The following is a 17220-nucleotide window of genomic DNA, read 5'->3' on the forward strand; positions in this document are numbered from 1 at the left end:
GTCCCCTTGAAAAAAACAAAGAATGAGGCCTCAGTTGTGGCAGCGCTTTGAGCCCATAAAAGCACAAGTTCCTCCATGCTTTTGTTCCAGTGTGTGGAGAGTGGCCTGGCTGGTTTTCATGGCCATGTCATCAGGCGATAATCCAGTGTTTTGAGCACCATTGTTGGAGCCGGAGAGTTCCTCCAGAGTTCCTCTGGTGCTGTAAGCTGAGAGAGCAGGGCTTTGTGCCCGGCCGGGTTTTGTCGCGCTCCGTTTTTAGAGCGCTCTGACAAACTGCATGTAGAGAGATTACACAGCCCTGGCCCTCAGACCGTAGCCGATCTCCCGTTGGTCTAAAATCCTCTTTCATCTCGGAACCTCTTCTTAAGGGACACAAAGGCACTTTTGAATCCCCTGCTTTCACCTCTTTTCACAGGCTCCTGGAAGAATTTGCTTCCGTTTACCTCATGCGCTGATGTCGGGAGGTGCGGCGGAGGGTGTGAAATGCGCATTATCATATTCGCTGTGTTATTTGCAGCCGTTACGTCGAAGAAAAACAAATAAAGGTGGAACATATGACAGAAATAAACCCAGACCTTTTGTGGTAGTTCATGTGGATAATTGATTTTTTACATTTGACACTCAGGAATGGAGACTCATCTGTTAAACCTCTAGGCACGCTTGACTGCACTATTTGTTCAGAGACTGTCAAGTGGGGCAAATATTTTCATTTATGTGCTGTGGAAAATCTTACCTTCCAATGTATCTCAGTTGTTAACAGGCTGAAATAATCACACATTTTTCTTTCATAAGTTAATTAAATGAACACCTATCCATGCCTAAATCATAAAACACTGCAGGCTGTTTTTATTATTATTGTAAAGTCTCTAAATTATGAAGGTTTTGTTTCATAATTTAGGTTATATTGTATTTTTATATTATATTATACATTACATTATGTTATTTTGTATTATAAAGATTGTTATATGAAATAATAGTCATATGAACATGAAATAATAGTCAGAAAAAAAATCTATTTAAAAAAAATAAATAACAATAATAAGAGGGCCATAATGAACAAAAAGAAGCAATTTGGTGCAGTTGCTGACATTTAAATTAGCAAAAAGTAAGATGACATTCTGCTAGCTTGTAATGTAAATAAATGAGATCTTTATAAAAGAATAGCAGACTACTTAAATAAAGTGCATATAAATATCAGTTGTCATGCTACATCTCTTAATAATATGTCTTAGTAAGATGATATTTAAATGCTTAGTTTAATGATCAAATGCATAGTTTTTATGATCAAAGCTCTATAGTCAATCATCAATGTACAAAGATGTACAAATAAACATTCCTCAAAAGCCTGATGTATCATATTTAATTTATTGTCAGAGTAAATGTTCTAGTAAATGTTCATCTCATATACTGTAATAACAATATAAAAATTCTTACTTTTACTTTCTAAAAATCAGTGAAGATTTCACAGCAAAAAATTTTTTTTTTTTTTTTTTGTAGCAAGCATGTCAGGAGCTAGAAGGTAAATTCAATCTAATAAATTCTAATTCAATCAGAGAATTCAGTTTAATAAAAATCCAGACTTGTTTTATTTTTCCTCCTAGCAATAGATTTTATCAAAGTCTTCTTTTTGTGTCTCCTTATCTTATTATCCATAATTGATCCTTCTCTCAGTTGCAAAATGTCTAGCATTTCACCTCTCCTCCTTTGGGTTACAATCATTTCACGCATGGCTACAGAACAGTAAACAGATTACAGCTGCATTGAATCAAAGTAAACTGAACAACTTGATGTTCCGAATCTGTGGTCTGAAAACATTTCACAGACAGCATCCTATGAGGCAACATAAAGGAAGAGATGTTCTGTGATTGATCTCTCTTCTCTCTTTCTTTCAGGTGCATCCGGTCATCACAGTCAGACCTCACTTCGACCTCCTCTGCCTCCCCCGCACAACCACCACCAGTCATCGGCTAATTCCCTCAATCGCAATAACCACGCCAGCCGGCGGAACCTGCAGAGCCACGCACCTACCGCGGCCCTGGCAGATGGACCCTCCACCCCTGAATCCGTCCAGCTCCAGGACAGTTGGGCTCTCAACAGCAGTGTCCCGCTGGAGACACGGTTAGTTTCACAAATACTCCAAAAGATTCCTGCTAGGGTTTCTCAGATTCCTTTTTCGGAAAATTATAGAGCTATTATCCATTTTTATTGGCTGCATATCTTGATGTGTGATGTGGATAAACATGCTTTCTAGTTGTCATTATAGTCATTAATGATCTTTTACCTGTGTGTTATGTTCTAATAAAGGGAATGGTATTGTCATATTTGTTTTGTTTTTTTATCTGAATAGAAAATTATATAATAGAAATGATATTATTAAGATTATATAAAAATAATTAATAAAAATGAATAATTATTAACTGTTAAATTGTTTTCATTTAATATGTTATAATTTATTTAAACATATATATTATAATTTCATTTGATTTCATAAATTAAATTATATGAAATAAGATCATATATATATTTGTTTTGTGATTAATGATACTATAATAATAATTATAGAATAATAGTAATAATACTATAAAAAATAGTATTGTATCTGGTCGGTACTGAAAAGTCAATTTAAAATTTTACGTAAAATGCGATATTCGTCGTGCTTTTCTGTCATGTTTTCTCCCTTTCTTTCCAAACCGCGACAAATTCCATTCTCCCTTCTCTGCAGAATGCCATACATCCGCTAAACCAATCACAACGCACCATTCCACGCATTGTAAACAGTAACGGCGGCGCTTTAAATACACCCGGCTTCCTAGTTTTTCTTATCTACACTGTACTTTTCTATCAACAAACAAACAAAATTGAGAAAAATTTATAATTTTGACGGCATTGATGAACCTGTGGTGGTTTCTGCGGTGGGTAAGAAACGTAAGGCATCGAAATCAAATCAATTACGTGAGGAGATTAAGAAGATGAGGCACTCGGGAGGAGGAAAAATGCCGGCTGTTGCTTGTTCTCACACTACAGCATCAAACTTCTGTCACGCTGACACATTGACCCCAGGGGATCTTTTGAAAAACTTTCAATTGTTTTATTCAAAGTCAATGAAAACCGAGCAGGACCAAGCCATTTTACAGCTGATCGCCGTCAAAAAAGTTCAGCGGCGAGACAACAGCGATATGCAGAAGAATAGGGAGGTCACACTCACAAACGAATACCATTTGCTGCTTGAAGATCATCCGACACAGATGTTATATTAATGCAATGGATGTATAGTATGCACAAGACAACAAATTCAGTGTGTTAAAAATTAATGTGATTTTTATTCATTGTTTAAAACTTGAAGCAGAACTCTGGCATTACTCAACCCATAGCCCGGTTGAGCAAGGTCATTGTGAGCTATTGATTGCTATTCCTTTACCCATCAATAGCTTGTGGTGAGCTTGCTCAACAGGGCTATGGGTTGAATAAAATCTTTAAAAAAATCTTTTAGGCCTACAAGTGATATAAAATTAATACTATAATATGCGAATCTTCTTTACAGTGTTCTTAATTTGACAAAGTAAGTGTTTTTGTCTGTGAAACTTATATATATTATACTAATATTATTATACTAATAAACTTACTTTGTTGTGTATTTTCAACAGTTTCAATATGAATAATAACTTTTATATTGATTCAATGGAATAATTGCATTTTGAAAAAAATAATTGTCATGGATTTATTGCATTTTGGGGGAAAGAAATTATCAGTTTTTTATAATAAATCTTTGAAAATCAAAATCTGGATTTGAATTTGTTATGTTATTATAACCTAAAAGTGCTATGCGAAAGTTTGAAACTGAAAATAGTGGTTTTCATCTTGCCACTTTCTTGGTAAAGAAAACACATTTTTACTCAAATTAATTCAAATGGATTTATTGCGTTTTGGAACCAAACTCTTCATATATATATATATATATATATATATATATATATATATATATATATATATATATATATATATATATATAATTTATTAGATTTTTTTAGATTTTGGAAATAGATTTTTAGAATTATATTTTGGCAGTCACTGCATGTAATTAGTCCCTGGTCTAGGGCACAGACACAAACGACGCAGACTCATATCACCCACCCTTCTAGAGACCCTCAACGAACACTTAGTCACAGCCTGTCGCACTGTCTCTGTGGGTTGTACTTGTGTTTATTTACTGTGTAGTATAGGGTATCTTTTCTTGCAGGACTGGAGGGTTGCTCCCCTTGACTCAACAATACTCTCCTCTATTGCTGAATGCACTATTTATGAGACACACACTCTTTTCATGTCTATTTCTTGTTCTCTCTCTCTCTCTCTCTCTCTCTCTCTCTCTCTCTCTCTCTCTTTCGGTTCCCATCCCCCTATTGTTCAGATGTTTTATTCACCAGGTGCTCCGATACACACCACAAACCAGTTTCTTTAGTACCCCACCCAGCACCACGCTGTGTGTCCAATACCGTGTCAGCATATGCGTTCACTCCACAGAATCCATGAACACGTATAAACACACATTCGCACACACTCCACGTCCATCAGCACCAGTCACCGTCTATCTCCACAGATACCTTCCTCTCGCTGTCTCTCCGTCGCTCTCTCCCATAAAAAAAACTGACACTCACTTTCAGATGAAGCAAGCACCGCCTGAAAAATAGGTCATGCGATGGCATGCATGCAAAACAGGGCTGCAACGGCGAGCACGGGATACGAGAAGTTCTGCTTTGAATGCTAGAGTGCTAGCAGGAGAGAGAAACAAGGCCATATGGTGACAGATTGGTTGAGAGTCACAGAAAGTGAGGAATGTGCAGCTGTCACATGAAATAGAGCGTCTTAGTGGTCGGGATTTTGTAGCCGAGGGGACCGCAGGTGGAGCAGGCAAAAGTTCGGAAGGAGTTTTTACCACCGACACGCAGCTGCATCACAGCTTTGAGCGGCTGCAGGTTTGCTTCTTCAATATTCTCCATGCACACACAGGCAAATGCACTCTCAGATCCTTCAAACGTATCAAGCTGCCTCCAGACGTTGGATGGACTACCCACAATCCCCTGACACTTCAAAGCTCTATCCTTGGCTGGCAGATTAGAATGACTTCTTTCAGGGCATATGGACGTGACCTCCAGCAGCCTCTACCTCATATTGCTTTGTCTGTTAGACAGCCCTGTCTGCCACAAAGTGCAAACCCAGCACTTCTCACGACAGTTTAATGAGATAAATACCATTGGGTATTTACAGAGGCAGTTTAGAGCTACTCTAGCTCTGCCATCTTTTTGTAGTGGAGAGTCGGTGGGGTGATTTGACCCACTATTTGATGCTGCTCTCTGACCTGTGGCTGTTTGGACTTGTGAAGCTAACCTTTAAAAAAAACAGTTAGCAAATAAACTAAAATGTTTAAAAAATAAAATACATGCAATATAACAAAATATAAACTATATAAACATATTTAAAAAATATAAAAAGAAACAAGCTGCTAACAAAAAGTTGCTGACTGACTTAGTGCATAAATAATACATAAATAGTGAGTATTTACATTTAGTCATTTAGCAGACGCCTTTGTCCAAAGCGACTTACAAATGAGGACTAAAGCAAGTGAGTCATCGTGAAGAGGCAAAAACAACACAAGAAGTGCTCAAAATACAAAGTTCAGGCATTGCTCAGAGTAGCATAAGCCAGACAAGGGAGGATTAAAGGAAAAGGAAATTTTTGGTAACACTTTATTTACAGTGTCCTTGATACATTATGTTACATGTATTTACCATAGTAATTACAGAAAATTATGCATAATTACATGCAACTAACCCTCAACCAAATCCTAATCCTACCATAACCCTATATTAAGTACATGTAGTTAATTAATATTACTCAGTACTTGAATGTATAATTACACTGTAACAATGACACCCTAAAATAAAGTGTAACCAATTTTTTTTTTAAATTTTTTTTTATTATTATTGTTATTATTTTATTTCTTTTTTTATGAGGTTAAGTGTTCACGGAAGAGATGAGTTTTCAGTTGTCTTTTGAATGTTGTCAGGGATTCTGCATTCCAGATGAGGGTGGGGAGAGCATTCCACCAGCATGGAACCATGAATGAGAATGTTCTGTAGAGTGATTTTGTGGCTCTTTGTGATGGTACCACGAGACGTCGCTCATTGACCGATCGTAGGCTTCTGGTAGGGATGTAGACTCGTAGGAGTGAGTGAAAGTAGGAGGGAGCTGAGCCTGTGATAGATCTGTAAGCAAGCGTCAATGCCTTGAACTTGATGCGAGCAGCGAGTGGTAGCCAGTGCAGAGAGATGAACTGAGGAGTGACGTGGGGCCTTTTGGGCTCGTTGAAGACGAGACGGGCTGCAGCATTCTGAATCATTTGTAGAGGTTTAGTTACACATGATGGAAGTCCAGCCAGAAGAGCATTGCAGTAATCAAGCCTAGAAATCACCAGAGCCTGGACGAGAAGTTGTGTTGCATGCTCAGTTAGGAAAGGCCTGATCTTCCTGATGTTGTGCAGTGCAAACCTGCATGATCGAGCTGTCTTTGTAATTTGGTCTTTGAAGGTCAGCTGGTCATCAAATACTACTCCAAGATTTCTGACTGACCTTGACTGGGTGATTGATGATGAATCTAGCTGGATAGTGAAATCGTGCTGCAAAGACGGATTGGCAGGGAGGACGAGAAGCTCAGTCTTTGCCAGGTTGAGCTGCAGGTGATGTTCCTTCATCTATGCCGAGATGTCCGCCAGACAGTTTGACATCCATGCAGCTACTGTGGGATCATCTGGTTGAAATGAGAGGAAGAGCTGTGTGTCATCAGCATAGCAATGGTAAAAGAACCATGTACCTGTATGATGGGTCCCAGTGATGTGGTGTAAATGGAGAAAAGGATGAGTCCAAGAACTGAACCCCGAGGAACCCCTGTGCTCAGTTGATGTGCTTTAGATACCTCGCCTCTCCATGCGACCCTGAGGGACCTACCTGTGAGATAGGACTCAAACTAGTGGATGGAAGTTGTGATGCCCAGTAATGAGAGGATGGACAGAAGGATCTGATGATTCACAGTGTCGAAGGCAGCAGACAGATCCAGGAGAATAAGAACTGATAATTTGGAAGCAGCTTTTGCAATCCGCAGGGCTTACGTGACCGACAGTAATGCAGTCTCAGTTGTATGCCCTTTCTTGAAGCCAGATTGGTTTACATCCAGCTGGTTGTTCAGAGACAGTAAAGATGAAAGCAACTCGTTCAAGTGTTTCGCAATGAATGGTAGGAGAGAGACAGCTCTGTAATTCTCTACAAGTGATATGTTTAATGTTTTTTTAAGCAGTGGAGTTACCTGAGCCTGCTTGAATGCTGTAGGGAAAATGCCACTATGGAGGGATGAGTTGATGATGTGTGTGAGTGCTGGTAGAAGTGTGGGAGTGATGGCTTGTAGAAGGCATGAGGGGATGGGGTCTAGAGGGCAGGTGGTAGGATGACTGGAGAGGAGAATTTTAGATGCTTCTTCCTCGGTTAGTGAGAGAAGGAGGAGAGAAGGTTTTTGGCTGTGGGAGAGGTTGGTCTGGGTTTCCTGTGTGTGTGTGTACCTGAGAACTGACTGCTGATAGTTGTTGTTTTGTTGGTGAAGAAGTTAGCAAAATCATCAGCAGTTAAAGAGGAGGTGGGTGGTGGTGGAGGTGGACAGAGGAGAGAGTTGAATGTCTTGAAAAGTGTTCGTGTGTTAGAGGCGATGTTGCTCTTGTTGTGGAAATGAAGATGAAGATTTTGCAGCATGAACATCAACAGTAAAGGAAGAGAGCAGAGATTGTTACATACTCAGGTCAGATGTGTCTTTTGATTTGCGCCATTTCCTCTCCGCTGCCCTGAGTTTGGTCCGGTGTTCACGAAGAACCTCAGATAACCAGGGGTTAGAGGGAGTAGCGCGTGCTGGCCTGGAGGAGAGAGGGCAGATATTGTCTAAAGAAGAAGTTAAAATTGATCATAAGATATCCGTTGCGGTATTTACATCCAGAGATAAGATTTGTGATGGTAGGGAGAAATTGAGCGCAGGTCTCGTATGAAAGTAAATGGTAGGGGGGTTGGTGGTGCACGGGTAGAGAGTAGTAGATTGAAAGTAATGAGGAAATGATCTGAAACATGGAGAGGTTTCACCAAAAAGTTGTCTGTGATGCAGTTGCGTGTTTAAACCAGGTCCAGTTGGTTGCCTGATTTGTGAGTACCTGTGGTGATGAGCCGTTTGAGGTCGAATGAGGCTAGGAGAGAGATGAAGTCTTTTCCATACGGCTTCTCTAGATGAATGTTGAAATCACCAAAGACTACAAGTGGGGTGCCATCCTCAGGGAAAGAGGACAGCAGCACATCCAGCTCCTCTACAAAGCTTCCCAGGTGACCAGGGGGATGATATATGACTACAATATGGATCTTAATGGGAGTTGTAAGTGTAATAGCATGATATTCAAACGAGTTGTTATTGCATAGACAAGAGAGAGTTGAGTATTTCAAATTGTTAGAAATGAGAAGACCTGTACCCCCAACCCTCCCAGACTGGTGAGGGGTGTACGAGAAAGAGAAGTTGTTAGAGAGAGCAGCAGGGGTTGCTGAGTCTTCCGGACGAATCCAGGTCTCAGTCAAGCCCAAGATACTAAGAGTAGATTGAGATTCAAAGGCTGGAATGAAGTCAGCTTTACTGACTGCTGACTGACAATTCCATTGACCCACAGAAAGAGAGAGAGGTGTGTGTGAGGATGAGAGAATGGGACGCAGATTAGCAGTATTGTGCTGGCTTCTGTGCGTGATGAGAGAGCGTTGTCGAGAGACAACAGGAATGTATTGAAAGCACATGTTAAATAAGATAAATAAGATAAAATTTGGAAAGAAAAGGGGAAAAGAAGATAATTAAGTGCCTTACAGGTGTCCTTGTTTGGTGGAGTCGCGCAGGTAGAGTCGCAGGTCTTTACCCAAGTCGGTCGAACATGAGAGCTGAACGCTTCCGCTGACGCTTCTGCGACAGCGCGCACACTACATAAATATAATGCTTTTAAACACTTGAATGAGGACAGCTGTCCCCGCCCTTGCAATTAGCACAGCAAAAGCAAATATCCCGAAAATGGGAGAAATCATTTAAGTGATTTCTTAAGTATGATGTTATGGTCACTTAAAGAAAAACTAGTTCTGAAAAACTAGTTCCACTCAAAGTTTACTACTGTTACACTTAAAAGTGTGCTTTTATACACTAAAAAGTGGGCCAATTTAGGCCCAGTCTCCATCATGACAAGTTTCCTCAAGATATATTGTGTAATACCTGTTAACATGCTCAGATAGAGCTTGAAAAATCCACCTCTGCACGCAAATATTTAAAAAGGACTCAAATGGGAAAATATTCATAGCGACATTGGGGACGTGATAATAAGTCATGGCCACGAGACCATTTTGTCGAAGTAACAACATCCTTATGTCGTGGCCTCATCAAGATCCTATGTTGAGGGAACGATATATAGGATATTGAAATATTCTCACATCTATTTCTCACATAAACTCAAAACTTCACAAATACAGACTTAGACTCAAGAAAAAGACTCAGGAACAGAACAACCAACATAACACAACATTAAGAACTGACAAAGACTGAACTAGACACAGGGCTTAAATACACAAACAAACCAGAGAGCTAACAAGATAAGACGAGACACACCTGAATAGAACTAACTAATCAATATGTAACCATAGGAACAATAAGGCAGGGGTGGAGGAAGACTAAACTGAACTAATAAACAGATAATCAGACACAGACAAGAACAGAAATCAAAACAGACTGCCAATGTGACACCTATAATAATATTTATTTTTAATTATGAATGACAAAATAAGGGCGGAATTAAGAAATTGTTATATTATGCTATATTATAGCCTATAATATTGTGCGCAGTGTTGCCTATAAACATCATTCGAATTAAGTTATGATGTTATTATCAATAAAAGTTTAAAGAATATGTAAGAACATTAAATAGTATTGAAGGGTAAAATAAAGCAACTACATAACAATGAATACAATTTTAACCAGTGAATTAAAAATAACAATAATATATTATTATTATTATTATTATTGGTTACATTTTTTATTCATAATAAAAATATTTAAAAATGATCAGTGAATGGATATAAAAGACTGTTGGTAAAAATGTTTTTTTGTGATTGTTGCGGGCAAAAATCCTTGATTATGCGGCACGTTTTATTAAAAGATGCGATGGAATATGCGGGATATTTATGCAATTTTATGCGCTGAAATTGCGGGAACTTGCAAAAATTGCGGGAACTTGCAAAAAATGCGGTTTGATGAAAAAGAGAAAAAAAAGTGATTCCCGCAACACCCTGTTCTCACTTGGCTACTACCTTAATGTAAAGAGTCATTTCTTATTACTTCCTATGATAAGTAAGCATACTACATCACAGAAAGTGCTGGGAATATTTAAGTTCTCATCTTGTTTTATTTCAGACCTTAATAAACACATGGCTCAAACTTACAAAACATTGATGCGTCAAACAAGTTCTGTAGATTTACAAAAGGAATATGCTGCAACTTCTGTAAAAATGAATAAATAAAATATAAAAAAAATTAAATGTGTGCTTCCTGTTTTACAGAGGTAGCTTCACAAAACAGACATCTTCTATTAAAATAAGTGCTTCCAATGCACAAAGTGCAATCTCTTACTGTAACGTAAATTTACTACTAGTATACTTACAACTGTAATAACGTCACTTCATAACGTTCCCATGGCAACAGGGGAAAATGGCTGCTCTTGTGTGAAGTAAACGCAACATTTTTAAATTTTCTGCTAATATATATGTGACTTTTTTGCAACGAAAATGCGTGGATTATGAAATCATGCAAGCCAAGATTATGTAATATTCTGCGTGCGGAAATCGTCAATTTATGCGGCGTATTTGAAAAAAGGCGGCCCCCGCATAAATATGCGGACTTTGGCTGATTATGCATTGAATTATGCGGTCGCATAATCGCGTTTTTCTGGAGGGGCTGGTTTTATAAGGCATATTCTTTTAACATTTATTGATAACAACCTTCATTCGAATGCTGTCTATAGGCACCATCGCACACAACACAATATAATAGGCAATATGTTAATAATATGCTTGTCATTTCTTTGTGCCGGTCAGTCTCACAATTGGACCTTATTATGCACATTTTGCACAAGTGTATTGGTCCAAATGAACAGACTCTGTGACGACCGTTCCTGGTTTTGCTGGGTTTCAGCAGCACAGAGGGGAAGCTCCAGATGCTCGAAGGTTTGAAAAAATGCAAGCTCACTGTGCAAGACTAATTATCTTATGAAATATGATCTCCATCGTTATCTCCCGTCAGTGCATAAAAAATGGCCCAGTTCTGAGGAACAGCAGAGGGAAGAAACTTTTTTTTCTCAAACTGTTTTCCTCCGGGACGTCACTCCACCATCAAAATCTCAACCGAGTGTTAGCGTGAGTGTGTGTTAATAGCGCAGCATCAGAGTGCACTGAACACTTGAGCTCTGGGAAATCTCCTCCATAGTCTTGAGATTTAAGGCTCCTTTTCAGGAAGCTCAGTATTTATCCAGAAGAAAAAAAATCTGGGCCTGCCACAGAGACAGAGCCCAATTAGAGGTGGTTTACTTGGCCTAAAACTCCTGCAGTGCCCCCCTGAGCTGGAGCTAATGACGGTGTGCTCCATCTTAGTGGACGGAAATGGGAGACGATTCTCTATTAGGCGTCATGGAAGAGGTTGTGTGTCTGCCTGCTGTCTCTTTCTTTTCTTTTCCCCTTCTATTGCTCTCCCCGTGGGCTTGTTTGAAACACCGGTGTCATTTCTCTCACTTGTTCTGCACATGACTTGTCATCCGCTAACAGGCCTCGAACTTCTCCACAGAAAAATAGAAGAAATTCTTGCCTCTCCTGCTCTGAATCTCAGCTATCACTTACTGTTTTTGTTCGTCAGATATAATCGGATATAAAAGATATAATCGCCAGATATAATCGGTGGAATCAGTTGGAATCTGCATACGTTTTGCACAGATTTTTGGGGGAAATCTTTGCAGAGAATTAAACATGGTAAAATGTGTTAAGCTGATAGTACTACATGTTCAGTGGTTGCAGAAAATATATACTCTACTGTTTAAAAGGTTTTTTTATGTTTTCCAATATAATATTGTGAAATAATTTTACAATTTAAAATAACTTTTTTCTATTTTATTATATTTTAAAATGTAATTTATTCATGTGATGGCAAAGCTGAATTTCCCCACTGTTCAGTGTCTCATAATCCTAGAGAAACCATTCTAATATGTTGATTTGCTGCTCAAGAAATATCTTATCATTATTTTAAATGTAGAAAACAGTAATATTTTTGTGGAAACAGTGAGGTATTTTTTTTTTTCAGGATTTTTTAATGAATAGAAAGTTCAAAAGAACAGCATTGTTTGAAATATAAATATTTTGTAACATTATGAATTCACATTTTATCGATTTAATGCGAATCCTTGCTGTAAATAATATAAATATGACTAACATCACTAATAAATAAGTATTTAATAATAAAATTATTGTATAATTTAAAAATCTTTTAAGATCACTGTGCATGTATTAATTCTGTCTTTTATTGGAGTTGTGGTTTACATCTGTGCTGATGAACTGTGTGATGTTGTTTTGTACTTGAAATGCATTTCAGACTTACTTGAACTGCTGTTTTTTTCCTCACTCTCAATGACCAGAGTGTGGACGCTTCAATTCTCACATGGTACAAAAAGGAGATCCGTTGTGCGACATTATTTTCATAAGTGGATGGGAATCACTCTTAGACACTTCACTAGCTGGAGATGGTTGAGAATAAAGTGGACAGGATGTAACAGCCTCAGCTTGAGGTTTCTGAATGCTGCCACTGCATCTTATATTGAGGACAATGGTAGATCGATGTGCTGTAAGAGAGAGTCTCCAGTCCTTTCAATGTATCTCAACATAAAAACATTTTTGGTTGGCTGGTATTCTTGGAGGCATTTATCATATTTTGAGTTTGTGGAAATAAACAGCAGACTTGCCTCTATGAAAAGACAATATATTTTGGACGCTACATGCAAACAGTAAAGGACCTTGGCCCTGTTAAAAATGTTGAACACCAAACCAGAGGCTTCGTCACTGATTCGGAAATCCCAATTAAGTGGACTGTTTATATATTTGTGTGGAATACTAATTCACCTTGAGAGATGTTTGTGTTTGTTTGCATTCTCTGTTAAATCTCATGTTTGCTTGTTAATTGCTCTGGACCTTTCCTCTTGTCCCACAGGAGGAGAGAAAAGGTGTTTACTGTGAAAGCGAGAATTTTTGCGGCTTTGCCTTGCTTTTGCTTATTGCCATGTTTCTCGGTCGTGCTCTGTTTGCGCTTGTTGGTGTGGATGGTTTGCTGGTGAGATGTCCCATAGGGCAAGCATTCTCTGATTGGCTCGCTGTTTTTTTCTCGCTAACACAAGTTAGCGAGTTTTTATTTATTTTTTACAAATAAAAATGTGCAAAAACTTGACATTGGTAAAAGTTTCAGAAGTAATTATAAGCATCATGTGTTACAACAGGGACCTTTCAAATTCACTGTGATGAAGAAGCTCTAGGAATTCATATTATGGCATAAACCGTGATAAACATAAAAATTATGTAAAAAAAAAAATGTATATAATCTTGAGGAATTCATGCGATTTTATGTTGGAAGTTGAAAAGGCATTAAGCAGTAACACTTCAGCTTAGAAACCAATATGTCCATAGCTTATCTATCTATCTATCTATCTATCTATCTATCTATCTATCTATCTATCTATCTATCTATCTATCTATCTATCTATCTATCTATCTATCTATCTATCTATCTATCTATCTATCTATCTATCTATCTATCTATATATATATCTATCTATCTATCTGTCTATCTATCTATATATATATCTATCTATATATCTGTCTGTCTGTCTTCTGTCTGACTGTCTGTCCATCCGTGTATATGTTTAATGCAATATAATTTTCAAACCTTCTAGTGAAAAAAGAATAAGATGGAGCATCAATTAATTTACCTTCTGTATGCCATTTTACAGTTAGTGTCCATCAGTTAGCTTTCCGTCACACATGTGATAACCACAGGGTCTGTCCTGTTTGTCTTTGTATGTGTGCTCATTAATCAATATGTGTGTGAACTGAACCTAAGTGTTGTTTCCATTACCTTGTAGATGCAGTTCAGGGATTAATGACTGTGGGTCACAATATGAATATTTTGCTACAATAACACTTTTATTGGTTGCTTTTTTGTCCCTCCTTTTCGGTCTTTCTCCATTTCTCCATCTCCGTTTCACTTTCACAAATCTCTCCCCTTCTCTTCTTCCACGGCAGTGTAATGTAATTTGAGGGTTTGAGGGTTGACTCTTTTAAGGCTTATTTTAAGTTGATTTATCACATGTCTGTCAAACCATATGATGAAATATGTTTGGACCTCTTATAATTCTAGAATATTATCAAAGTAGGACAAAGTTTCATATTCTGTGCATTGTGTTATTAAGATAGATTGGTAAAAAGATTGTCTGTTTATTTTCAGACAAATCGTAAAGGCTTGAATGAGTTACTTGAGCCAGAGCTTGTCCACAGATGACCATGTCTGCCCAGTGAGATTGCACTGTTTAGAGCAAGGACACACACACAAAGTAAAGGCAGTGGAGTAGGGAATGACAGATTTTCTCTATACCCACTTCACTGCTCTCATCCAGCTCATATGAAAAACACAGTTCAAACTCAGCCACTTATTCTGCTGTGAATTTGAACCATAGCTGTGCAGGAACCTGACTGCCATTTCACAACCTGTTACTTCTTCCCAGCACTGAAATGAGCTGCAGGAACCGAATGCAGAAAAGATTTTAAAGAACAATTCATACTAAAATGAAAATTCTCAATTTTTTTCCTCAACTTTGCCTTTCCAAAGGATAGGATTTTCTTCTGTGGAACAGAAAAGATGTTCAGAAGACGGTTCACGCTGCTCTTTTCCATAGAGTTAAAGAATACAGTGACCAATACACTCTCATATATATATATATATATATATATATATATATATATATATATATATATATATATATACAGTCTCAGTCATATTGACCACTTTAATATATTTATAGTGATTTTTCCTTTTGGAGCTTGACAGCTCATCACTTCATTCCTTTACTGTATTAAAAAAAATCTAAAACCGTTGGGTTCTAAGGAAAAAAAGAAAGTCATACAACATACACTACACTTTTTTTTAAAGAAATGAATTCTATTATTCAGCAAGGACACATTAAATGAGTCAAAAGTGACAGGAAAGGCATTTATAATATAATTTCTATTTCAAATAAATGCTGTCCTGTTCTTTCTATTCATCAAAGAAACCTAAATATTAAGCAGCACAACTGTTTTCAACATTGATAATGATCTGAAATGTTTTTTGAGCAGCAAATCAGCATATTATAATGATTTCTGAAGGATCATGTGACACTGAAAACTCAAGTAATGATGCTGAAAATTCAGCTTCGCCATCACAGGAAGAAATTGCATTTTAAAATATATTAAAACAGAAAACAGTTATTTTAAATTGTAATCATTTCTCAATATTACTGTTTACTGTATTTTTGATCAAATAAATATAGCCTTGTTCAGCATAAGAGACTTCTTTTTAAAATATATTTTTTTTAAAACACACCGACCACTTTTGATTGGTAGTGTATTTGACATGAAGGTAAGTAAATGGCGTCACATCTTATTCTAGACTGTTAAGCAGGTTCAGCTCAGATCTAGCGATAGATTTGTCGCTGAGTTTTGCTGGCCAGTGCTCATGGGTTGTTCTGGCTGTGGGCAGCAGGGAGCAGTTGGATGCCTAGCAGGGGGGCAACAGAGAGGCCTGGTGGAGTCTGACTGGACCTCCTGTCCCGAACAAGACACATGGACAAAGATCTGAGGCTGGTTTAGCATAGGACCTCAGCCTGAGCCAAACCTAGTGCTCATCAAAGCTTCCTGGTCAACTGTTATCTGCTTTCATCCCCTTCCCATCTGCCCCCTTCCCCAAACACGCACACACACGTTACCCCTTTCAGCCCACCTCTGACTCTCTTCACCACGGCTACCAGATCTGACATTATTTGCAATAACATTGCCATTCACCTTATCATTTGACCTCTCATTTTATGTCTGATGGTCATAATCTTTTGAATTATAAAGGTTTGATGCAGTCCAAGGTGATTAGAACTGTGTTATTCAGCATCCTACTGAATCTTAGCAAGAACAGGGATTTAACAACAACAAAAATCAATTCTCTCTGCTGAGTAGTCGATTGGAGTTGTCTTTATGATGCATTCAGTCTACACTGCTAGTACACAAAGTAGTAGTCTAATGCCTAATACTTTTTAAATGGCCAGAGCTGTGTTAAATGAGCCTCATTTAAAGCCATTATGTACAAATTGAACTCCTGTTTGTTAGAAAAAACTACAGCATGAGAATGAAATGAACAACATGAGCTTCTGAAAAATGTGAATGAAACAAATAGCCTACTCCCCCATTAAACACGCTTAAACAGGCTTCTTTTTAGTCATTCAGCTCATTAAAGAAGTTTTTTTTTAAGATTTATCAAAGCCGAGTAAAGCTGTGGGCATATTGACAATTTTCAGAACGTTTAGACTAGTGATACTGATAAGAAAGTGATTTGTCTTTTGCTGGCATTAGCTCAGATTAACAGCTGAGTCATGTTTAAGATGAGTCATGTTATTGTTCTTTTTTCTTTCTTCTTGTAGGCACTTTCTTTTTAAGACACCATCTGGGAGCACTCCTCTGTTCAGCAGCTCTTCACCAGGTTATCCCTTGACCGGTGGTACCGTCTACTCCCCACCACCCCGACTCTTACCCAGAAACACATTCTCCAGGAGTTCCTTTAAGCTGAAGAAGCCCTCCAAGTACTGCAGCTGGAAATGTGCCGCTGTGTCTGCGATCGCAGCCGCCGTGCTGCTGGCCGTTCTTCTCTCTTATGTCATAGGTATGTTCTTCAAAGCACTGTTCAATATAAAAACATTATGCTGTACTATACAATAATTATGTTACTTCACTAAGGCATTGTTCAAAAATGTATTGTTGCAAATTCATAGTTCGTAAAATTATTGGTCAGCATTGG

At 37.9% G+C, this 17220-nt stretch overlaps 1 protein-coding gene across 6 annotated transcripts in view; it reads left to right on the forward strand.

Annotated features, from left to right (window-relative positions):
* Nucleotides 1-17220, forward strand: part of tenm2b (teneurin transmembrane protein 2b) — a 253318-nt gene that overhangs the window by 181668 nt on the left and 54430 nt on the right. For all 6 annotated transcript variants that reach the window (XM_079898743.1, XM_079898744.1, XM_079898745.1 and 3 more), the window contains 2 exons: nucleotides 1893-2118; nucleotides 16847-17085. In XM_079898743.1, coding sequence (XP_079754869.1) covers nucleotides 1893-2118; nucleotides 16847-17085 — 465 coding nt within the window. The remainder of the gene's footprint in view (nucleotides 1-1892; nucleotides 2119-16846; nucleotides 17086-17220) is intronic.

This window comes from Squalius cephalus (genome assembly GCF_949319135.1).
Source record: "Squalius cephalus genome assembly, chromosome: 17".
Lineage (NCBI taxonomy): Eukaryota > Metazoa > Chordata > Actinopteri > Cypriniformes > Leuciscidae > Squalius > Squalius cephalus.